This window comes from Seriola lalandi, unplaced genomic scaffold (genome assembly GCF_002814215.2).
Source record: "Seriola lalandi dorsalis isolate HSWRI2012SDOR001 ecotype SW California unplaced genomic scaffold, Sedor1 jcf7180002054615, whole genome shotgun sequence".
Classification (NCBI taxonomy): Eukaryota; Metazoa; Chordata; class Actinopteri; order Carangiformes; family Carangidae; genus Seriola; species Seriola lalandi.
Genome location: NW_019525168.1, coordinates 187,549 through 211,632, shown reverse-complemented (window position 1 = coordinate 211,632; position 24,084 = coordinate 187,549). Strand labels below are relative to the sequence as shown.

At 41.7% G+C, this 24,084-nt stretch overlaps 2 protein-coding genes and 7 non-coding genes across 10 annotated transcripts in view; 2 read left to right on the top strand and 7 right to left on the bottom strand.

The window, feature by feature from the left end:
• Window positions 1-14,799, top strand: part of slc26a6.1 (solute carrier family 26 member 6, tandem duplicate 1) — a 25,353-nt gene extending 10,554 nt beyond the window's left edge. Inside the window, exons 8-19 of one of the 2 annotated variants that reach the window (XM_087177624.1) lie at window positions 4,549-4,631; window positions 5,469-5,616; window positions 6,785-6,898; window positions 7,178-7,255; window positions 7,463-7,558; window positions 7,651-7,757; window positions 8,664-8,733; window positions 11,607-11,696; window positions 11,886-12,038; window positions 12,916-12,970; window positions 13,217-13,337; window positions 13,909-14,799. In XM_087177624.1, coding sequence (XP_087033750.1) covers window positions 4,549-4,631; window positions 5,469-5,616; window positions 6,785-6,898; window positions 7,178-7,255; window positions 7,463-7,558; window positions 7,651-7,757; window positions 8,664-8,733; window positions 11,607-11,696; window positions 11,886-12,038; window positions 12,916-12,970; window positions 13,217-13,337; window positions 13,909-13,951 — 1,158 coding nt within the window. In that variant the 3' untranslated portion in view covers window positions 13,952-14,799. Of the gene's footprint in view, window positions 1-4,548; window positions 4,632-5,468; window positions 5,617-6,784; window positions 6,899-7,177; window positions 7,256-7,462; window positions 7,559-7,650; window positions 7,758-8,663; window positions 8,734-11,606; window positions 11,697-11,885; window positions 12,039-12,915; window positions 12,971-13,212; window positions 13,338-13,908 lie in introns of both variants that reach the window. The other variant, XM_023419992.2, reaches the window with a different exon arrangement.
• Window positions 14,800-16,271: 1,472 nt separating this feature from the next.
• trnar-ccu (transfer RNA arginine (anticodon CCU)) lies at window positions 16,272-16,344 on the bottom strand. Its single transcript has one exon. It is a non-coding gene; the product is annotated as a tRNA-Arg (tRNA).
• A 1,236-nt stretch (window positions 16,345-17,580) lies between these two features.
• On the bottom strand, window positions 17,581-17,653 carry trnar-ccu (transfer RNA arginine (anticodon CCU)). Its single transcript has one exon. It is a non-coding gene; the product is annotated as a tRNA-Arg (tRNA).
• Window positions 17,654-18,232: 579 nt separating this feature from the next.
• trnar-ccu (transfer RNA arginine (anticodon CCU)) lies at window positions 18,233-18,305 on the bottom strand. Its single transcript has one exon. It is a non-coding gene; the product is annotated as a tRNA-Arg (tRNA).
• Window positions 18,306-19,183: 878 nt separating this feature from the next.
• Window positions 19,184-19,256, bottom strand: trnar-ccu (transfer RNA arginine (anticodon CCU)). The gene has a single exon. It is a non-coding gene; the product is annotated as a tRNA-Arg (tRNA).
• Window positions 19,257-19,692: 436 nt separating this feature from the next.
• On the bottom strand, window positions 19,693-19,764 carry trnam-cau (transfer RNA methionine (anticodon CAU)). The gene has a single exon. It is a non-coding gene; the product is annotated as a tRNA-Met (tRNA).
• A 6-nt stretch (window positions 19,765-19,770) lies between these two features.
• trnar-ccu (transfer RNA arginine (anticodon CCU)) lies at window positions 19,771-19,843 on the bottom strand. The gene has a single exon. It is a non-coding gene; the product is annotated as a tRNA-Arg (tRNA).
• A 477-nt stretch (window positions 19,844-20,320) lies between these two features.
• On the bottom strand, window positions 20,321-20,393 carry trnar-ccu (transfer RNA arginine (anticodon CCU)). The gene has a single exon. It is a non-coding gene; the product is annotated as a tRNA-Arg (tRNA).
• A 1,159-nt stretch (window positions 20,394-21,552) lies between these two features.
• The window catches only part of slc26a6.2 (solute carrier family 26 member 6, tandem duplicate 2), a 14,263-nt gene continuing 11,731 nt past the window's right edge, over window positions 21,553-24,084 (top strand). Inside the window, exons 1-2 of the mRNA XM_023419979.2 lie at window positions 21,553-22,253; window positions 22,487-22,626. Coding sequence (XP_023275747.1) covers window positions 22,499-22,626 — 128 coding nt within the window. The 5' untranslated portion in view covers window positions 21,553-22,253; window positions 22,487-22,498. The remainder of the gene's footprint in view (window positions 22,254-22,486; window positions 22,627-24,084) is intronic.

Sequence of the window (24,084 nt, the reverse complement as noted above, 5' to 3'; positions counted from 1 at the left end):
GAAAGTGAACTAGGTCTTTACATTTCTCAGGAGATTTCATCATCCCTCTGTCTTCATCAGGACCTGAGCCAGTACAGGTGCAATACCGCCTCCACCTGTCTCACCAACGGCAGAGAGTCCAGACACAGTGAGGAGGGTCCAGGTGAGTAACATGCTGTCATTCACTTTTAACAGTAAGACTTTACCACTGTGATTAAATCAGACCCACAGTGTAAACATGTTCATACTGCTGATTCTTAACAATGAATATACCACTGCCTATACTTGTTATGTATTTTATAGTATATCCATATTTGTTGGATTATATAGTGTGTGTGTGTGTGTGTGTGTGTTTTTAATATTTATATTTGAGTGTTGCAGTATTAACTTTTTTTTTTAATAAAAGAAAATATCATATAAATATCTTGTAAGTTAAAACCTACCTGGCAATAAACCTCAATTTCTGAGTCTGCCTTTGTGATGTCATCATCCCATCCTCATGCTGCTGTATCCTGTCAAGGACCACCCATGTCATGCAGTATCCCCTTGCCTTCATAAATCTGCAAGTATATGATGTCACAAGGTTGTAGGAAATTTGGAGCACCATGTTTTACAGTTTTGTGCTTGGTATGTGTTCAGATGTTGACAGAAGCTCTTCCTCTTTCAGTGTCTTTGTGTTGCCTCACCGTGTGTGTGTGTTTGTATATAAATAAAAGGAAGGAATCTCTAATAGAAAATTTTTTACATGTATCATTTGTTCAGATTTATTCATAAAGTCTTGTTTTTATTACAGTATATGCTAAATGAGGTTTAATTGGATGATTGATAGATCTTTTATGTTCTGAAGTCCTTAGAACGCTTCAAAAACATTTCAAAAGAGGAGCTGCTTAAGTCTTATTTTTCCGTGTGTTTTCATAGGGATGGCAGAATCCACCTCGAGCCAGAACCAGACTTTGAGGAAACCAGCAGGAAAGGGTAAGTCATGTGCATTACTCAACCCTATACGTGTATTTAGGGTCAAAATAAATCTGAGCTTGTAAATTGACGTTAACAAGTAATTCCAATGTTTGTAGATGTAAATCAACATTTGTTAACCTGTAAAATAAATCTGCATGTGGAAAAATTAAGAATGTGTAGAAGAGATTTGTATTAAAGCCTGAATTATTTTTCTCTCCCCTCACATGCACAAACTTAAATTTCATGCAGATTAATTTTACAGGTTTAAAAAGGTTGACTTAAACTACAAAATTAGTTAAAACGATTGTTAATTTATGTTAACAGCAGTTTGTATTTTGTGTGATTGCATTTCCACACGATCATAGTCTAACGTTTAAGATGAGTTAAAATATTGTTTACATTTAAATTGTCGTCATATGGAATGCATCAGAAAACAATGTGGATGTGATTATTAATATATTTGGCTTGAATACAATTAAAATACTTGTTTTGAAACTTGCTGTGTCTGATTTGTTAAGGAACTTATTGTGATATAATGATGGAGTAATGAGGAACTACTCAGTAACAACTGTTTATCACTTCACTGACCAAAGCTCTACCAATAGTAAACGACCATGTAAATGTAACATGGTGTAACAGTCTGTTTTATGCTGAGAGATGTGTATTGTTTAAAAACAAAACTGTTGTTGGCTGTAGCTATATGTACCTCGGCTCAGATTAGGCTCAAAATTATTTTGAGCTTGTAAAGTGATGTTCACCAATAATTCCAATGTTTGTAGTTTGTAAATCAACCTGTAAAATCTGCAGGAGAAATTCAAGTTTGTGTATGTGAAACAATTGCACTTGTGTCAAAGAGATTTGTATTTGTTGAAAGTCTGAATCAGAACTCAACAATGATCAGTGTTGAGGTTGAACAAAGACACTGTAAATGGATTTGTCAACATCTGTGTCGTGATACAGAGAAGAAAACTGTAAAACTCTGGTCAAAAGTTCCCACAGTGACACTGAAGTGACGAGATCAAACTTTGTACTTGTCAGTGTCTCACACTGGGAATGTTGCTCACTGAGTTTTACAGTTTCCTGCTCTTTGTCTCTGAACACAGACGTCCACAAAAGCTTTTCTTCTTTCCCTGTGTCTTTGTTGAACCTCACCACTGATCATTTCTTCAGTTTTGATTCACACTGTCTTAACAAATACAAATCTCTTTGCCACAAGCACAATTTTTTCCAGATACACAAACTTGAATTTCTCATGCAGATTTATTTTCCCGGTTTACAAAGTTTGATTTACAACGACAAATATTGGAATTATTTGTGAACATTACTTAATAAGCTGAAAATCATTTTGAACCAGGGGCTAAGCTGTTCAGACAAGGCCGCAACTGGGGGTGTGGGCCAACCAGGAAGTGATTGCAAAATAACAAGTGGTGGGGCTAGCTTGCTAGCATTAGCAGCTAGCGTTAGCATTAGCTTTTTGTTTTTTCTCTTTATTAGTGAAAAAGCAGGGACAAACAACAGAGGGGCGGGGCTAGCATGCTAGCATTTGCATTAGCAGCTATCATCAGGATTAGCTTCTACAATTATTATACATTGATTATAATTATAATACTAACAGTGGTATGCATGGCGGCAATGCATGTGTGCACATACAGTATATAGACATTAATTTTCATTAGCTCTAGCATTAGCAGCTGGCATTTTTCATTGATGAATGAATTTCATTATAAGATTTCAAAATTACAAGTGGAGGTGCTATGTTGCTATCATTAGCTTTTTTTTTTTAATTGGTGGCTTGCTAGTATTAGCAGCTAGCATTAGCTTTTTCTTTTCCTCCATTTATTAGTGAAAATAACAGGGACAAACAGAACAGAGGGGTGGGGCTAGCTTTAGTATTAGCAGCTAGCTTCCTGGCATTGTTCATTGATTACAAAATGATCTATCTCTAGATCACATTAAAACTACATCAATTGGGCGTCGTGTAGCGTAGTGGTTTAAGCAGGCGCCCCATGTGTAGAGGCTACAGTCCTCGCTGCAGTTGACCCCGGTTCAAATCCCGCATCGGACGGCCTTTCGCTGCATGTCATTCCCCCTCTCTCTGTTTCCTGTCACTCTCCACTGTGCTGTCCATTAAAGGCATAAAAGCCCAAAAAAATATACTTAAAAAAAAAACTACATCAATTTCAACAATTTACAATCAACTGGAGACGTGTACAAAAGAATGGAATGAATGAATGAATTAAATAATGTGTGCAATTTACAATCAACTGTAACTGACAAATTAAAAATAGACAAGTTGTGTTGGTGATTGTCACATTTGTCCTGTTTTCTTTCATGGTAAATGATGCACAAACACACAGACTAGTAAAGTCCAGGCAGGAAGAGAACAGCAAGAAGCTCCTGAGTTCAGCTTCAACCCTGGTTCTTTCCTGCAGTGTTGCATGTTCTCCTCGTGTTTCCTCCAGGACTCTGATCACTAGAACAAAGACATGACATTTCATTCACTGAGGACTCTAACTTGTGTGTGTGTGTGTGTGTGTGTGTGTGTGTGTGTGTGAGAGAGAGAGAGAGAGAGAGAGAGTGATTGTGTGATAAACTATTTTCCTGCTTTCCTCCCAGTGCATGCTGGGATACACTCCAGTACTTCAAACTGTTTTGTTTGAAGTTTGAATGTTTGAAAAGTTTGTTACATTTCATCCAGAATCACAAAGTTTGAATGTAGAAGTCACATAAATGTAAAATTAATAAGGTTTACCCTGAAATTACAGAGAATCTTTAAATTGTTCATATGGACATTAACCTTTACAATAACAGGCTAAATTTTTAATTACAGATAATTACTGTCATTTTACACAGATTTGTGTGTTATTTAAGAAAGCAGAAAAAAATACAGTTTAAATTATACAGTATTTTTTTCTTTACAAAAATGGGAAATAAATGTAATTCATTATCATTGGCATGATGCTTAAAATACAAGTTTGGCTGTTAATTCACAGATGATTTATGTAATTTTACAGACTAATGTACACACTTTAAAAAAACTGGAAAATTACTGTTAGAAAACTTAATTATTTTCTGTAAATTTGGATTATTTTTTTTTTAATTTTTAAAAATGTTTTCCAGTGTACTCACAGTTAAGGGATGATATCCACCACCTGTAGTCGAAGCTCTGAAAAAAGGATCAGCTGCTTGACAGATTTGTCTGTCGCAGATCCAGGTAAAGCATATTTCATACATGCAGTCTGTTCCTACCTGCTCAGACCTGCATTAACATGGTCTTCAGTGAGCTGATCTCAGGTGTGATAGGGAGAGAGAGGACAGTACGGAGGGGTTGAGCGAATCGTTGCTCTGCTCACCACTCTACAATGAAATCAGGTTTTATCCGTTTGAAATAGTAAAAAATTTTGGGTTCATTATGAGACCGAGCTGCAGCGGTAAAACAGACTGAACCTGGTAAATAACATGATTTATGTTTAACCTGAGACAGATGACAGATCATCCTTTAACCTCCTCCACGTACTCTGAGGTCAGAGGTCAACCTGCAGTGTGTCATCAGCTGTGGACAGACAGTATTTGATGATGATGATGATGATGGTGATTGTTTTTCTCCCACAGGTCGTCCTGGGCACCGTCCTGTCGGTGCAGATGGATCTGACTGGACAGCACAGAGTCCAGGTGGTGGGACACATACCCAGCGGGTCAGTAAACTGTCCCTGTCTGTTCTCCCTCCTCGTTTAATCAGCTGTTTTTATGTATATTTTTTATGCTATTGTTTTATTTTTACTTTTTTGTCGACTTTTATTCCTCCGCCCCGTGTCAGTCAGAGCAGGAGACATTTTGTTTTCAGGTTGTCAGTCCGTCCGTCTCATTCTCATGGACACGATGTCTCAGTAAAACCTTGACGGAACTTCTTCTAATTTGGATCAAACATTCACTTGGACTCAAGGACGGACTGATTAGATTTTGGTGACTGAAGGTCAAAGGTCAAGGTGACCTCAGAAAACACACAAATGGTTAATATTGTATATGACTCAGGATAAACAGATGTAACCTGAAACCAGTCTGAGTGGAGGAGGCAGACAGTCATGAGGTGAACCTGTATGGAAATAATTTATTGATTTATATATGATGGTAGAACGTGACGTAATACTGCTCTTAAAGAAAATACATTAAAGTCATTACCTTTAACACATCATTGATCTCTGAAATCAAAGATGCAAAGTAAATGGTATTTTATTACCAGTTGCACAGAAATACTGTGTAGTATATTGGCAAAGCAACGTATTTGTATGAAAACAGTTAATACACCTCGACATTATGATCTAAAGCTCTGTCTCACTTTAACCTCCAATTCCTCTGCCCTCTGTTCATCATAAACTTTACTGTGTTTCAGCTTCAAGAGAATTCATGAGAGGATTCAACTGAAATTATTGGTCATAATTCTTTGTGATATTGTATATTTCATTTATTTTCTTTGAATGATCAGTTAGTTATTATGTTGACCATCCTGTCGTTTCCTTCCTCCTCCTCTCCAGCTTGTCTCCCCCGGTGCTCCCCTCTCTGTCTCAGGCCAGAGAGCTGTTCCTTCCCGCTCTGTCTGTGGCTCTGGTTGGCTTCAGTTTCCTCTCAGCCATGGGCTCAGTGTTCGCCCACAAACATGGCTACCAGGTGGACCCCGGTCAGGTACAGCCACGGCAGCTTTAACTCAGCTTTTGTTGCTTTTTGAATGGTTGGAGAAAAAAAAGGTAGGAAAGTGAATATTATTTGTTTTTAACCGTTTTAAATTTGAAATTAAAATTTATTTTCAGCCTGGAAATACCTCCAAAAACAAGTTGGGAAAATTTAAACAAACAAAACTGTAAAAAATCACTTCCAGCAAAAACCATAGAATAGAAAACAGTGCAACATCAAAAGGAGGCCAGCATATGTTCGGACTTCCCTGTCAAGAATAATAATGATAATAATAATAATAATCCTTTGTAAATTATGTATGACTTTATTCACATGTACTTACATAGAAGCAGATGTGTTTCAGAGCCAGTCGTGCAGCGTAGAGTTGCAAATGTCTGATTATTCTAACAACCGTTAGTCTGTCGTTTAGTGAAACGGTATTGATGTATATTATTTTATTTTTGTGAAACGTAAATTCAAATCTCCCTCATGTTACACACAAAACATGTCACCTGTAGACATCTGTCATTCTCTAATGTATGTCATATATTAGCAAGCTAACCTTAGTTTCATCAGTTAGTGGTGGATTGAACTGGTGCAGATGCATAAGAACAAAATCTGCAGGAAACAAACCAGATTTAGAAATGAAATGACCAACGATTCAGAAAGTGAGAGAAGCTGCTTTAAGTTGAGAATGAAACCATCCGTACGTACAAGGAGCATTAATCCTTTAGTGTCTGCATCCGTTTTAAAGTAAAGGAGAAATATCCTGGACGTATTGCTGTCACACATCTCTGATGACGTGTTCTCCATGACGCTCCTGAGGCACAAATATTACAGCTGACTGTTCTTCAGTCAAACACAACGGTGTGAAACACTGAGCAGCTGTAGCTTACTCGTATTATTGAAATCCGACTTCATTGTGTTATTTTAGTTGAAGTGATTGAAGAGCTGCGGTGTGTTTGTATTGATTGCTGATAGAGGTTAATGAGCTTGACAGACTGCAGTTCAGAGGGACGACCACAGCTCTCACAGACGAAGCTGCTGCAGGGAGCTCTGAACATGCTCTAATCAAACATGCATTGTACAGCTCCTATGAAAGAGTGACTGCAGTGGGACACAGAGGTCCACAGCTTCAGTTCACACAGTTCACCAGGTGTCTCCTGTGTCTCGGCCTCAGGACCTGCTGGCTCTGGGTCTGTGTAACACCATCGGAGGAATGTTTCAGTGCTTCGCCGTCAGCTGCTCCTTCTCTCGCAGCATGGTCCAGGACAGCATTGGTGTCAAATCTCAGGTATGGAAGAACCCAAAACCACCTGTAGTGGAAAGTAACTAAGTACAATTCTGAAGTATTTCTACTTTACTGGAGTATTTTCATTTTCTACTACGTTACAAATGATCACGTGTCCAAATGTGATTTTGCACATGTGAAATTCATGTTGTTTTTCAGTCCATCACTGCAGACTACCTTTGTTATATGTTAAAGACTGTATGAAAACAACGTATAGACTCCATGATATCACTCCTGAGTCGTTTCTTGCTTCTCCTGTCATGTCTTCACCTCCTGTCTCAGACGGCAGGTTTGGTCTCAGCTCTGATGATTCTGACCATCTTGTTGAAGATCGGTCATCTCTTTGAGAAGCTGCCAAAGGTAAAGTTCACCTGAGATCAGTCATTTATGTTTGTTGTTAATCAGCAGCATCTCACTCACAAGTGACACTGAAGTGAGAAACCAGTCTCAGGTCACATGGTGCACAATAGAACAAACCTCATATAGACAGAATAACAGAAGCTGTGAGTGAAGTCGTCCTCAGCTGCAGGAGACTCACCGTCAGTGATGCCTTGCTCTGTGTCTCAGGCAGTGTTGGCAGTGATCATTGTGGTGAACCTGCAGGGGATACTGGCTCAGTTCAAAGACGTGTGTGTGCTCTGGAAGTCTGGCAGATTAGACCTGGTGGGACACACACACACACACACACCTGACAGATACCTGGTTACCAACAGGATCTTCCTCTCATCACAGACCCCCCCCCCTCTCTCTTTCAGCTGGTCTGGGTGGTGTCGCTGATCTCCACGTTGACCTTTAACCTTGACCTGGGTCTGGCCGTGGCCGTGGTCTTCTCTCTGCTCGCACTCATCTACAGGACACAACAGTCAGTATCACTGTACATCAGTAAATCTAATGTTGATTATCACCATAGACTAATGAGCTGCTGCTTCCTGTGTTCACATTTCACATATTGGGTTTGACTTCATGTCGGACGTCATGATTCTCTCACAGCAGCGACAGATGAACCGACAGTTCTGACATTATCCACATGCTCTCTTCAGTTGTCCTCCCATCGACCACACTGATGGAAATCTCTGTCATCATTATTTCTTACCGAGATTTCTCACTTTAAAAATCTCAAAACTGATTGGCTTCTGCAGATACTGATATTGGCTAAAATTAAATAGAAATTTAATTTAAATTACCAATCATTTACCCCTGGAAATAATGGACCAATTACATTGATATTTGTATTTCATGACGGGATATTTGTGCCACGTTGAGGAAAAAAATCTGAAATTTCAAGAGTAAAGTTTATTTAATGAAAATAAAATGATTGTTTTAGGTTTGTACTTTCAGGCAAGATGATATAAAACAGACAAAAAGAAAAAACAAAGAGGACACAATGATCTTTGCGGCAGGAAACGGGTTTAAGGGAAAACTTGGTTTAAACTCGGTTTAATCTTCAGGAACAAACATGAAGGCATCACAATTAATTTAACAATGGTTTTTATGGCTGCTAATAATCATCAATGATCATTCTCCATGTTTATTGGTTTAAAGAGATAATCAAGTTAACGAATGAATGATTATGACAGAGCGGGAGTGTGTTGCAGTGATATTATGTTGGTTTGTCTTCGTTTATTTATTCATCAGCTCATTTCTTCACCTTTATTCACACGTTAAAGTTTCTTATTTCCTTCCTCCTCTCACTCGTCTCCCAGTCAGACCAGCTCTCATTAATATTCCCTCCGTCTCTCCTGTCTTTCTTCTTGTCCTCGTCTCTCAGCTCCTCCACTGCTGTTCTGGGTCGAGTTCCTGGTACAGACTGTTACGGAGACGTGGGACTCTACACTCAGGTAAACTCCGTCTCTCTGACGGTGTGATTAAAGTTTGGTGTTATTGATGGTAAGTCGAGTAAAGTTTAATTCTCTAAAGTAATCGGGGAAATTACATGAAACATAAAAACATAATCCAACAAGCTGTCCCTGCTCCGTTGTCATGGTGAGGGAGAGAAACTTGGTGTCGGAGCTTTTAAATAACTTTCAAAACAATGTGAACATGCAGAAGATTCATCCATTAACCTGAAGTCGACTGTATGAATGAGGTTTTAACCTGAATACAGGAAGTTTCTCCGTGTCCACAGTGACCATCAGGTTCTTGATTACCTCTTTAATTGACGCCATTTTATTAAGGACTAAAGTTATGGAGGATTGAGGGTGTGGCCTCTTTGAGTGACAGGTGCATGCCGGTGTCTGCCCTCACCATACCTTGCTTGTTAGCTTAGCTTGTTAACTTGCTAAACAGCCAGCAAATGAAATAGCCTTGGGGTAGCCTTTGACCAAGAGGCCCAGCTGTGCTAACGATGCTAATGGAAGAATACGCTAGTCAGTTATTAATCCGACATGCACCGAAGTCTCAGCTCCACCCGCACCCCTCCTCTTTGAACATATTTGAATTAGCTTGGAGTTAGGGGCGGAGTCAGACACCGCCAAGATGGTAACGGTGGAGCAGCTCACTCACAAACGTGTGGGTGACGTCACAGAGGCGTCGTCCATCTTTATTTACAGCCTGTGATTGGAACCAGAATCTAGTGGCCATGAGAGGAACTTTAAGTCACTTGACATATGAAGAAGTTAAATGCCTGTATTCAGTAAAAACACTTTATTTATTTGTTTTCTTTCCAGACGTGGATGAGAAGATCAGTCTCACTCTAAACAAGCAGCAGATTATCTGAACTTTGAAGTCTGCAGCTCTGTCACAAATCCAAAACCTGCTACTCTCCCCTTGAATCCATCTGTCATTCATGGTCGTTAATACACCACAGTCACAACAAAAACAAAAATGAATCCTGGGCTGAAACCAATCTGTTGGTTCTATTTTTACCTGCCTCCTCACTATGAAAGTCTCCCGTGTCCCTCCTCCACCCGCTCGTTATATCCTCCTGCAGCTGAGTCACAAAACTTTTTTACCAAACTTATTAAAAGATATAAACGTTTCATACCGAACTCAAGTCAGACGTGCAGCTGTAACTGAATCAGAGAATATTAATCTTGTGCTTCCATCAGGCTAAAGTGTTGATGTTACTATAGAACTGTACTAACACATTTATTACAGCACATTATCACACACGTCTTTCAATGTGCTCAACAGAAATAAAAGAAGCATAGAAATAAAGGTTAAAAACATAATAAGAAACAGTATAAAACATTATAAAAACACAGATTATAAAACAGATGAAATGACTGCTATAAAACACGTCCTTATTAATATGTTGGTATGGAAAGGAGATATAGGACAGTGGCCAAACACTTTCCCTGCATAAATCTTCTGCAGTGTCTAAAGACTAAAGTGTGTCTGACTCATTCAACTACAACATGATGAATGACTGTGAATGTAATAATGGAATGTCTGATAATTGAGCAGCAAGTCATTCTTCACCTCTCATAAGCTCAGGGTCGACTCTGCTGATGCTTCACTGATTGTTAGAGATGAATCACACTGACTGAGCCGACCAATGTAAAACACCGTCACTAATGAATCCTCCACAGCTCGTCTCATATATGCACATTAACCCCCCCCCCAGCACAGATCACAGCACAGTGCAGGATCAGTGTCAGTCTGAATACGTTCCAGTTTTTGTCACAGGATGGAAAAACATTTCAAAATAAGAGTTTCAGTATTAAAACATGTTTGGAAGTGGTTTTAACTGACTAAATATTTCAGTAGCTGTTTGTACACACAGGTTTCTGCAGGCTGTGAGTCACTGTGTCCTCACGGTGTAAACTGACACCTACTGACACTCTAAATTCTCCATTGAAGGTCAGTGTGTTTTGTCACGCAGCCAGAACACACTCAAAATAAATCCTGGCTGAAACTCTCCGTCTGTCGCCAATCAGAACACCACCCCGTCACCGAGGGCTCAGTCTGTCCACGTCTCCCGCTCTGTTCCCTCCCCCTGACTCTCTCTCACTCTGTTACACTGACGCAACTCCCCTCCGCAGTTTGTCAAGTACCCATCATGCATTAGTGATGATGTCGTCTGCAGCAGCAAGCTCCTCCATCCTGTGTAAATTCTTTCTTTCCTACTTTCTCTGATGCAACACTGAACGCATCATTAGTTAAAGTTTCTTGTCATGTTCATTATCTATCAAACTGGTTCCTTGTATGTTCCATGAGTCTAATGAACAGAAATGATAAAACAATCCCCTCCCCCTTGATCTGGAGCGCAGCACACTCTTGTTTTATAATCATATAATCATAATAAGAATCTTTATTTATAGAGAACAGGTGCTTTAAACAAGGCAACAGTTAAAACAAGCGATCAGAAATACACTTAGCAGAGTCACCAGCATTAGTGTCATCAGTAAAAATCTATCTTTATAAATACTAACCATTTGTTTTCTCAGGTCACCATGACCTTTGACCTTTAGCCAACAAAATCTCATCAGTTCATCCTTCAGTATTAGTGAATGTTTGAGCCAAATCTGAAGAAGTTCCTTCAAGGTGTTTCTGAAATATCGTGTCCACGAGAATGAGACGGACGGACAACCTGAAAACAATATGGCTGCCGCTCTGACTGACTGACTGAGGCATTATATAAAATAATAAAGAGTTTGAGTTTTTGATACGACGTGAGAATAAATGTGCCCAGTGATATAAAGACATGAGGAGCTGTAACAGCAGTGGGATCGTCTGCTGGACGAACTTTAACTCTGTCTCTCTTCATCAGGCAGAACAAGTTCCTGGGGTCACGATCCTCTCCTGCTCCACTCCACTTTACTTTGCCAACTCTGAGCTGGTCTTCACAGAGATCAGAGAGGTGACACACACACACACACACACACACACACACACACACACACACACACACACACACACACACACAGGTGATCTAACAGGTGTGTGTGTACCTGAGCTCTCAGCTGGGATCTCTGGTTGAAATAGAAAAATCTCACTAAGAAATTCTCACGTCTAACGTCTCCTCTTTATTTTTCCCTCTCACATCCAGACAGTGCGTCGTCATCAGAACAACAACCCAGCTCCAGTCCACACTGCTCCTTCCTCCTCCTCCACCCAGACTCCGACACACACCCACTGCCTGGTCCTTGATCTCAGCTCGGTCAACTTCATGGACTCTGCGGCCATGACGGCACTTTGCAAGGTGAGGACAGAGAAGTGGCTGGAACGATATGTGGACGTACATCTTTAGTTACACTGTGGTTGAATTAAAAAGAACTATTTTCATTCTTTAGTTTTGGTGTGGAACTCGTTAGGCGTCTTTTCTTTGTCTCTCACACTCACTACCTACTAGATTCTCTCTCATCCAGCACGAATTTAACACACAATAATAATAATTAAATAATTTAACCCCAATTAGTCAGAATTAAAATGTACCAAGTTATCACATAGTTATTCAAAGATACATGTGATCTTGATTTGTTGTTCTGCAGTTTTCACTTAAAAGTCCAAATGTTGATGTAGCATGAGGATTTAGATTTTTATAATTCATATTTTATTTGAACGATATAAGCCTCGCTCTCAGACCTAAACCTGCAGGTTTTTACTCCTTAAAAGCTGGTCAGTGATTGGCTGAGACACCGGCTCCTGTCTGCTGATCAAAGGCATTCCAGAGAAATGATTATGTAAGACGAGACCAGACTCCATGTCCTGTAATGCATGCTAGATAATGAAACATACACACCCTCTAACTGTGGCCACACACACACACACACACACACACACACACACACACACACACACACACACCAGTTGCACTGATGACTTTGATATCTCGTCTTCGTCTTTGACCTTAATCATAAAAGAAGAAAAAAAATTAATTCATCAGTATTTGTGTGTTTGTGTTTGTATTTGTTTGTGTGTGTGTTTCTGTGTGTGTGTGTGTCTGTGTGTCTCTCTGTGTGTGTGTCTGTGTGTGTGTGTGTGTGTGTGTGTGTGTGTGTCTGTGTGTGTGTGTGTCTGTGTGTGTGTGTGTCTGTGTGTGTGTCTGTCTCTCTCTCTCTCTCTCTCTCATTAATCAGGTTGTAGATGACTTTGAGGTCCAAGGCGTTGGTGTGTTTCTGGCAGCGTGCACAGGTCAGCTTCATGTTTCATACTTATCTGTTATACATGTGACTCTCCTCCTCTCACACACACACACACACACACACACACACACACACACACACACACTCATTCACACACTCACTTGCAGATGTTTCCATCATTCTGTTCTTATAGTTTGTGCATTGCAAAATATTTCCCTGTGCATCAGATTCAACACGTGGGACTTTAAAACGTGAGTGTGATCCTGTGAGTTTCTGTGTGTGTGTGGACAGAGAGAGTTTTATCTCAGCTCCAGACTCAGGATTGTGTTCCAGACATCCTTCCACGCTCCCGACTCTTCCCATCAGTCCACCACGCCGTCCAGCGCCACCTCAGCACCTCGCCCCGGCCTCTGGAGGTCTGCACCGTCTCACATTCAAGTTCCTCTGTAAACACACTGAGAGTTTAAATCAGTTTTATCATTATTGTCATTTTGACTTTTTCTTATTTGTCAGAAATTAGTCTTTTGTCTGTTTTCTGAACAAGAGTTTTCCACAGCGGCACATTAAAGTGGAACTTCAGTGGTTTTACACATCAGTCAGTTCACAGGTCTGACAGGAACACTACCACTGAGCCTGTGATGTCAGCTGAGTCCGTTTTCATCGTAGCTACAAGTTTTTAAATGTGTTTTAAACACAGTTTTTAAATTGAAGAAATGGAGACACACAGATGGAGATGAGAAAAGCGAATTTACCACACCTCTGTATCCTGCTCCTCATTACTTGAATCTCCAACTGAACTGGCAGGGGTCAAGTTGCATTGTGGGTAATGTAGGCGGCAGGTTCTGACAGAGAAGAAGAATCTGTAGTATAAAACAGAAGATATCTCAGTTCTCATTCGAATTAAATGTTAAATCAGTGGAGTATTAAGTTAAAAATAACTTTCAATATATTTAAATGTTTATATAAATTGTCATTATCTCTTCTCAGGAAATCATCTCCGACCCAAGTGAATGTTGAAGCTCTGGTGTGAATCACAGTGACGTCAACAAGAGGACAGACAGAAACCCCTGAGGTTGACTTGAACCTACAAAGAGACCAGTTCCTTATCCATTATCCACTGGGGCTTCCATGTTAAAACTGATGGAGACATGAAGACATGAGCAGCAGGGATCAGATGTGAATGTGAAACACTGCTGCTCCGTCTCCACAGTGACACTGGACCAGCAGTTGCACAATGACATGGTAAAAGAAAAATAAATCATCACTGACTCATGCAGCTTCATCCTGTTAATGGGAGATATCTTTGTTTTCATTGTGACGTCATCGTCTCCGTCCTTCCTTGTTCTGGATTAAATAACAATGGCAGGGGTTTGTACAGGTTGCAGCAGGTGATGGAGACAGGCAGTATTGCAGAGACAGAGAAATATGTGGCTGCCCCACCCTCAACAGTTTCTCATTATTATTCAGCTGCAGCAAGAGAATTTAGTCTTTTGCACTGTTTTTAATAGCAGAAATATAATTATTTCTAACTTGATTTATAACGATCAACATATAACAATAGTATAGGTTTCCTATCCAGAAACAGTATGAAGACTATCAAAAGCTTAAGAAGTGAATGGACATGATGTCTCCTGTCTGCTTAATGTGAAACTGTACAATGATGTCAACTATAACAAGAAACAAGAGGGAAAAACAATGTTAATGATTAATGTGGGAATCAACTTTGGTTATAGAATAAACCATGAGACAACAAATTAAACAATAATCCATCTGTGTTATATGTTAGGATGGACATTATAGTTTACTGCACATTGTAGTTTCTATACAATATATATGATTTATATATTTATCATATAATATAAAAATGAATTATCCAGTGATGTTTGTTATGAGTTGTTTCTTACAGTAATAGACAAAAATAGACAAAACTCACCTCTCACAATCTGTCTCTGTTGGAAGGACTGAAACAGGAAGTGGAGCTTTTATTTTGTCAGGATTCTGTTTTTAATGTTTCACTGGCTTTCTGGTTTCTTCCTTCCTTCAGTTCCCTCGCTGAATGCTCGGTGTTGGTTAATAAAACTGTGCTGCCATTTACACCAGAAAGAACATCAGTGTCAAAAATAAAAAATAAATAATGAGAACAATTTAATACACGATACAGATTTTAAAAATACACTGCCAAAAATGTTTCAGTTATTGTTTGTCATAGAGATCCAATATAAGAGCTGCGTCATTATTGATAAGAGTGACTGGACGACTGATTAAATTAATATTAGTCATAATTGATCCCTCCCTTTTATTGGCCTCATAAACAACAACCAGTTATCTCGTTACCAGACGTGTGTCATTACTAAGGAGATGAACACAGTGTTATAGTTCACAATTCATAGAAATCCACTGCTTAACTGCTCTAGGGTTTAAATTCAATCAAACTGGTCTGTACTGTTTAAGAGCTTCAGAGCAAACAGAGGCCACATTCAGAGATCTTAAAGCAGTTCAAAAACTCTCCTCCCTGAAAACTCACACGACCTGCAGCCCCGCGACTGATTACATGAAGTGAGAAAATACTGGAAACCTAAACATAACTTTAAAACAAGTGTTTTAAAAAAAAATGTGCGGACAAAAGCAAGACAGAGAAAACATGTTGGTCGTTGTATCAGAAAGTTGATGTAAAGTCAGGAAATGAAGCTACACACTCGATAGACAATAGAGCATCAGAGTTAATCGGGAAGTTTTAAAGATGCATTCAGGGACGCACAGCTCCCACAGCACGCATCCACTGCCCCACTCTGTTGTCAGTCACTACAATGACAATCCCTGGCTTAGAAAGCCAGCAGCTCCATTGTGGCTTCACATTCTGCCCTCTGACCATTTGTGTTAACATATAGAGTTCCACCACAAAGCAACAGGATGGGAGGTGCAAAAGTTTGATTCAGAAGAACCTCAACAAACATTAACTACTTTTCTTCTTTTCCCTCCTCTCCTCTCTGATCATGGACACAAGAGGCTGAGATGAGTTTCCTCTGAAGGGTGGCTGGGCTCAGCCTTAGAGAGTGTTAGGAGGTCTGACATCCACAGGGAGCTCGGAGTAGAGCTGCTGCCCCTTTCTACCAAAAGGAGACCATTGAGGTTGTTGGGGCTCCTTCCATTGGAGGTCTTTCAGACGTCCAACTGGTAGGAGGCCTTTGGGTGGACCCAAAGTAGCTTTGAGTACAGTCTGAGATGGTTTGCACAAACCAGTTGTACTTCAGGTAACCATGGTGTAAAACTGTTAGCAGAGGATGGTTTCGATCCATCGACCTCTGGGTTATGGGCCCAGCACGCTTCCGCTGCGCCACTCTGCTGTAAATCACCCCAGATGGGACTCGAACCCACAATCCCTGGCTTAGGAGGCCAGTGCCTTATCCATTAGGCCACTGGGGCTTCACATGCTGCTCCTGGCACGCCAAAGTGTTTGTGGCTATGGTGGTCATGGCTGTAAAACCCGGATGTAGGAGAAATTCAAGGAGGCCATGGAGAAGAACTTCTGGCCTCACATAGTCCCTGGTTTAACAGGCCAGTGCTTTATCCATTAGGCCACTGGAGCTCTTGTAAGGAGCACTTCTGTTGATGTGCAATAAGTTCCTCTACAAAACAACAGCATGAGAAACACAATCAGTCGATTTTTGTTCCGTCCCTCACCTACAGTCATGAGCTTTGGGTAGTGACTGAAAGATAAAGATCCTTTCTGTCAAAAGGAGACCATTGAGGTTGTTGGGGCTCCTTCCATTGGTGGTCTTCCAGACATCCAACTGGTAGGAGGCCTTGGGGTGGACCCAAAGTAGCTTTGAGTACAGTCTGAGATGGTTTACACGAACCAGTTGTAGTTCAGGTAACCATGCTGTAAAACTGTTGGCCATGGACATTAAAACCCAGGTGTTGGAGGAATTCAGTGAAGCCACGGAGAAGAATTTTCAGCTGTCCTCACAGAGTCGTGGTCAGGTCAATGCTTTATGCATTAGGCCACTGGGGCGCTGAGGTTTTAAGGACCACTTCTGTTGATGTGCAATAAGTTCCTCTACAAAGCAATTTTATCATAAGCTATTTTATTTCTGTCAAAAGGAGACCATTGAGGTTGTTGGGGCTCCTTCCATTGGTGGTCTTCCAGACGTCCAACTGGTCACATTCTGCCCTCTGACCATTTGTGTTAACATATAGAGTTCCACCACAAAGCAACAGGATGGGAGGTGCAAAAGTTTGATTCAGAAGAACCTCAACAAACATTAACTACTTTTCTTCTTTTCCCTCCTCTCCTCTCTGATCGTGGATACAAGAGGCTGAGATGAGTTTCCTCTGAAGGGTGGCTGGGCTCAGCCTTAGAGAGTGTTAGGAGCTCTGACATCCACAGGGAGCTCGGAGTAGAGCTGCTGCTCCTTTCTACCAAAAGGAGACCATTGAGGTTGTTGGGGCTCCTTCCATTGGAGGTCTTCCAGACGTCCAACTGGTAGGAGGCCTTGGGGTGGACCCAAAGTAGCTTTGAGTACGATCTGAGATGGTTTACACGAACCAGTTGTAGTTCAGGTAACCATACTGTAAAACTGTTAGCAGAGGATGGTTTCGATCCATCGACCTCTGGGTTATGGGCCCAGCACGCTTCCGCTGCGCCACTCTGCTGTAAATCACCCCAGATGGGACTTGAACCCACAATCCCTGGCTTAGGAGGCTAGTGCCTTATCCATTAGGCCACTGGGGCTTCACATGCTGCGCCTGGCACGCCAAACTGTTTGTGGCTATGGTGGTCAGGGCTGTAAAACCCGGATGTAGGAGAAATTCAAGGAGGCCATGGAGAAGAACTTCTTGCCTCACATAGTCCCTGGTTTAACAGGCCAGTGCTTTATCCATTAGGATTAGGATCCTCACTCTTGTAAGGACCAGTTCTGTTGATGTGCAATAAGTTCCTCTACAAAACAACAGCATGAGAAACACAATCAGTCGATATTTGTTCCGTCCCTCACCTACAGTCATGAGCTTTGGGTAGTGACTGAAAGATTTACATACTTTCTGTCAAAAGGAGACCATTGAGGTTGTTGGGGCTCCTTCCATTGGAGGTCTTCCAGACGTCCAACTGGTAGGAGGCCTTGGGGTGGACCCAAAGTAGCTTTGAGTACAATCTGAAATGGTTTGTGCAAACCACTTGTCATCGATCATTTCAGAAGACTCTGTTGTACTTCAGGTAACCATGCTGTAAAATGGTTAGCAGAGGATGGTTTCGATCCATCGACCTCTGGGTTATGGGCCCAGCACGCTTCCGCTGCGCCACTCTGCTGTAAATCACCCCAGATGGGACTCGAACCCACAATCCCTGGCTTAGGAGGCCAGTGCCTTATCCATTAGGCCACTGGGGCTTCATGTGCTCCACCTGGCAGGCCAAAGAACTGGTGACCATGGACATTAAAACCCAGGTGTTGGAGGAATTCAGTGAAGCCACGGAGAAGAATTTTCAGCTGTCCTCACAGAGTCGTGGTCAGGTCAATGCTTTATGCATTAGGCCACTGGGGCGCTGAGGTTTTAAGGACCACTTCTGTTGATGTGCAATAAGTTCCTCTACAAAGCAATTTTATCATAAGCTATTTTATTTCTGTCAAAAGGAGACCATTGAGGTTGTTGGGGCTCCTTCCATTGGTGGTCTTCCAGACGTCCAACTGGTCACATTCTGCCCTCTGACCATTTGTGTTAACATATAGAGTTCCACCACAAAGCAACAGGATGGGAGGTGCAAAAGTTTGATTCAGAAGAACCTCAACAAACATTAACTACTTTTCTTCTTTTCCCTCCTCTCCTCTCTGATCGTGGATACAAGAGGCTGAGATGAGTTTCCTCTGAAGGGTGGCTGGGCTCAGCCTTAAAGAGTGTTAGGAGCTCTGACATCCACAGGGAGCTCGGAGTAGAGCTGCTGCTCCTTTCTACCAAAAGGAGACCATTGAGGTTGTTGGGGCTCCTTCCATTGGAGGTCTTCCAGACGTCCAACTGGTAGGAGGCCTTGGGGTGGACCCAAAGTAGCTTTGAGTACGATCTGAGATGGTTTACACGAACCAGTTGTAGTTCAGGTAACCATACTGTAAAACTGTTAGCAGTGGATCGAAACCATCCTCTGCTAACAGTCCACGAACCAGTTGTAGTTCAGGTAACCATACTGTAAAACTGTTAGCAGAGGATGGTTTCGATCCATCGACCTCTGGGTTATGGGCCCAGCACGCTTCCGCTGCGCCACTCTGCTGTAAATCACCCCAGATGGGACTCGAACCCACAATCCCTGGCTTAGGAGGCTAGTGCCTTATCCATTAGGCCACTGGGGCTTCACATGCTGTGTCTGGCACGCCAAACTGTTTGTGGCTATGGTGGTCAGGGCTAGTAGTAAACATTAACTACTTTTCTTCTTTTCCCTCCTCTCCTCTCTGATCGTGGATACAAGAGGCTGAGATGAGTTTCCTCTGAAGGGTGGCTGGGCTCAGCCTTAGAGAGTGTTAGGAGCTCTGACATCCACAGGGAGCTCGGAGTAGAGTTGCTGCTCCTTTCTACCAAAAGGAGACCATTGAGGTTGTTGGGGCTCCTTCCATTGGAGGTCTTCCAGACGTCCAACTGGTAGGAGGCCTTGGGGTGGACCCAAAGTAGCTTTGAGTACGATCTGAGATGGTTTACACGAAACCATGGTTTCACCATTGTGCAAACCACTTGTCATCAATCATTTCAGAAGACTCTGTTGTACTTCAGGTAACCATACTGTAAAACTGTTAGCAGAGGATGGTTTCGATCCATCGACCTCTGGGTTATGGGCCCAGCACGCTTCCACTGCGCCACTCTGCTGTAAATCACCCCAGATGGGACTCGAACCCACAATCCCTGGCTTAGGAGGCCAGTGCCTTATCCATTAGGCCACTGGGGCTTCATGTGCTCCACCTGGCAGGCCAAACAACTGGTGACCATGGACATTAAAACCCAGGTGTTGGAGGAATTCAGTGAAGCCACGGAGAAGAATTTTCAGCTGTCCTCACAGAGTCGCTGGTCAGGTCAATGTTTTATGCATTAGGCCACTGGGGCTCTGTGGTTTTAAGGACCACTTCTGTTGATGTGCAATAAGTCCATCTACAAAGCTATTTTATCATAAGCTATTTTATTTCTGTCAAAAGGAGACCATTGAGGTTGTTGGGGCTCCTTCCATTGGTGGTCTTCCAGACGTCCAACTGGTAGGAGGCCTTGGGGTGGACCCAAAGTAGCTTTGAGTACAGTCTGAGATGGTTTGCACAAACCAGTTGTACTTCAGGTAACCATGCTGTAAAACTCTTAGCAGAGGATGGTTTCGATCCATCGACCTCTGGGTTATGGGCCCAGCACGCTTCCGCTGCGCCACTCTGCTGTAAATCACCCCAGATGGGACTCGAACCCACAATCCCTGGCTTAGGAGGCCAGTGCCTTATCCATTAGGCCACTGGGGCTTCACATGCTGCTGGTTGACTAGTCATCGATCTCATGGATGCAGCAGCTTGTCCACAGTGTGAAAAAGCTGTTTCTCAGCCATTTTGTCTGTGTGGATATTTCTGATCCTGCTTGGGGGAGGGTTGTGAACTGGGAGTGTCTAGCATGTGTCCCATCTCTCATGATTTCCATGGTTCATTAGTGAAGGCAGCTTGAGTGGATGTCAGTCACGTTTGGAAGTGGGGAGCTGACGATCGACTGAGCAGTTATGAAGATAGGATTTTATCTGTTACTCAAAACACCCAAGAGAGTGTTTAAGTTTGTAAGTTGGCAACTTATCAACAAAAAAATTCCCTCTCTTGTGACTTATTGTCACTTTATTGTAAACTCAGTAATTCTGTCCATGTTGGGATCCTGCAGGAATGATCCAGCAGTTGGGCTTCTGGCAGGTTTCGATCAGATCCTCTCAGATTAATCTGCTCTTATTAATCAGTATTAAGTAATATATTGAGGGAGTGCCAATCAGCTTATCATGTTTAAAGATTTATTGCTTCCTCTGCATTGTATCATTGTAAATTGACTTTTAAGCTTTGGACTGTTGGTCGGACAAATCAAGGATTTTGGAGAGATTTTTTATTTAAAGTTGCAGCCTCAGTCACAAATGCTGTTCATCAAACATTATTCCAACAAGCAGCAGAAATGTCGAATTACAACCAGCTGACAGCATTTCAGATGAGTGTGGATCGACTGTGACTGATGGAGTCTCCACATCACAACAAAGTGGAGATCAGTGAAAATGACAGCTGCTTTTGTAAGAAGGAAACAAGACAAAGGTGGGTAAGGAATGAAAACACACTGTGCCCTTAAGAAAACCTATTGTTTGTCATGCTTAGTTAACCAGTATCTGTTCTGCCAGTGATTAAGCAGGCCTCCCATTCACTCTCCTGTGGTGTAATCATAAATTAACAAGAACAACTGTGACCAGGCTGAGACAGCGACTAATCTAATCATACAAGACATAAAACACAGATAAGATGGCGCTAAGACGCTAACTGCTAATGAATATATCACTGTATGCACTGCAGTCCAAACAAATGAGAGTACAGACGAGCATTAACCTTTTCCTTTGTGTTCATGTAGCATGCCGTACTGTATATACCTGTAAGTCAAACTAACATGTTGGTTTCATTCTACACAAATGTCTTGACTGAGTGTGATTGACAGTAAAACTAACTCACTCTGTAAATGATAAAACAAGCACGAAACACATGACATCTCTAACTTCTATCACTTCTGTTTCCAGCTGTGCGCACCAAACAGTCTGGTACTTTGCCCCCTCCCTCCACAACAGTGTCCACTTGTCTTATCTAGATTTCTCTTCAAGGTCTTAAGATCCCGTGCTGGAGCGGAGAATCCTCTGTGTGGGATCTGTAAATTAAACCTTACCTTCATCAGTCGGCTGAACTGCTGCAGAGGAAATAACAGCGTTTGGCTCTGTACCATTCGGAGCCTCTTGGATCTGATGCAAAGCTCTACAGCAGGTTCAGCTTGAAGCCCAGGGACCACTGCTCATGTGCAGGATTAATACTTAATGAAGGGAGACGTGCCATCTTATCACTAGGTGAACTTTTTTTGAAGTTTAGGTGGAAGATTTTCAACACAACCGGGACCAGAGAGACACTCAGAGTTGGATCTGTTTCCTCTGAACCAGAACAACAGATAAAAGACATCGGGACAGAGGACAAGACATTTCATTTCACATTACACAAACCTGCCTGGTTAATGTCAGGGCTTCAGTAGCTTCCTGGATTTTATTAAACACCAGAAACATTTGGAGTTTGGAATAAAAACCTTTTTTTGATAAAGCTGGAACACACAAGGTAATTATAATTTATTAGCAAAAGTTTCAAGAGTTTCAGACTTTAGGAGATGAACCACAAAGGATCTAAAATCAACATGAAACATTAAGAATTCATTTGTTTAGTTTAGTTTTACATATTTTAAGTCTTTCCTAACAAACACAACCAGTGTTTAAAATGTAACAGCTGCATTTTTACAGGAACCAGTTTTCTGCCAAAACAAACGAACCTTTTTTCTCCTGTTTACGATGCAGCTAGCGTTCGCCATGGCAGAGAGGAGACGGACCGGCTACAGTGTCAACAGGAAGATCCTGGATGAAGGAGCTGTGGATGAGATGGCACAAAAGTCTGAGTCAAAAACATCTGTTTGTGAGAAAGTCAAGCAGTCGCTGAGGTAGAGTTCCCTCCAGCTGATCTGATCTCTCTCTTACACACTCCACATTTTCTGTCTTTATTCTTTTTATATCAAAGCACAACGATTACACCCAATCCTGTTCACTCACTGTTCATCATTCAACATCCTCACAATACGTTTTCCTCCATACAAGTATTTCTGTCAACACACATGCTTACACATACTGTATGAACACTTGTCCATGAAGTAGATAAAGTATTTTCATAATGTCATAAAATGTGTTAGATATGACGAGAGATAAACCCGAGCCGCACAAACAGGACAAAGACCAAAGGCAGAGGCTTACGTCACGTTTCTCCACATGTTAACAACACACTTTAGTCAGCTGTTTAATGATTGCATCGCTTTGGCCCAGAGAGGCACTGAAGTGTGGTGACAGATGCATCATCTGCTCAAGTAATGTCTTCAATAGTTTGTTGAGCTTGAGCAAAAATAATCCTTCAGTTGATTTATGAGATCACTTATTAACTGTTAACAAAGGCGAGCGGCGAGAGGAGAGCCGACACACACCGCATCCCTGAAGCCACACACACACACACACACACACACACACAGGATTCCTGTTGCTTAAGTTTATCCTGCTGGTTTGGATCAGACAACCTCTAAATATTTTAATTTTAATTAAACAGCTGTAACTGATCTGCTAATACAGAAACCAAGGTATTTAAATTGTTTTAGATTTTCTGAATGATTTATTCTTTTATCTGTTACAGTTACAGTATTTTACCTCCACATTATAGGTTTCTACCCTGTCACTGTGTCGCTGTCAGTTAATGGTAAATATGATGAAGATTATCATAGAAGTGATTTGGGATATTCTTCCTCTGTACGGCTCATCTGATGTTTACTGTCAGTTCAGAAGAAGAATCCTCCTCCTTCCTCAGACAGAGAGGAGGAGGAGGAGGAGGTGAAGGAGGAGGAGGTGAAGGAGGAGGTGAAGGAGGAGGAGGTGAAGGAGGAGGTGAAGGAGAAAGAGAAAGAGAAGGTGAAGGAGAAGGTGAAGGAGGAGGTGAAGGAGAAGAAGAAAGAGGAGGAGAAGGTTCTGCTGGGTTCTGGTGGTCCGTCTGTAAACTGCTTCCTCGGTGCTGGTTTTTGGGAGAGTGTGATTTCAGGCAGGAATAACCATCTGTATAAAAAGAGGAGAGTTGTATAGAACTCGTCTTCTCCTCAGACACGACTCTGATCATTAACTGAATTACAGGGATCGAAACTAAAGCAGCTCACTTACTGATACTGCTTATTGATCCGGTGCTTTAACGGTGCTACAGCTCTTACTGATACTGCTTATTGATCCGGTGCTTTAACGGTGCTACAGCTCTTACTGATACTGCTTATTGATCCGGTGCTTTAACGGTGCTACAGCTCTTACTGATACTGCTTATTGATCCGGTGCTTTAACGGTGCTACAGCTCTTACTGATACTGCTTATTGATCCGG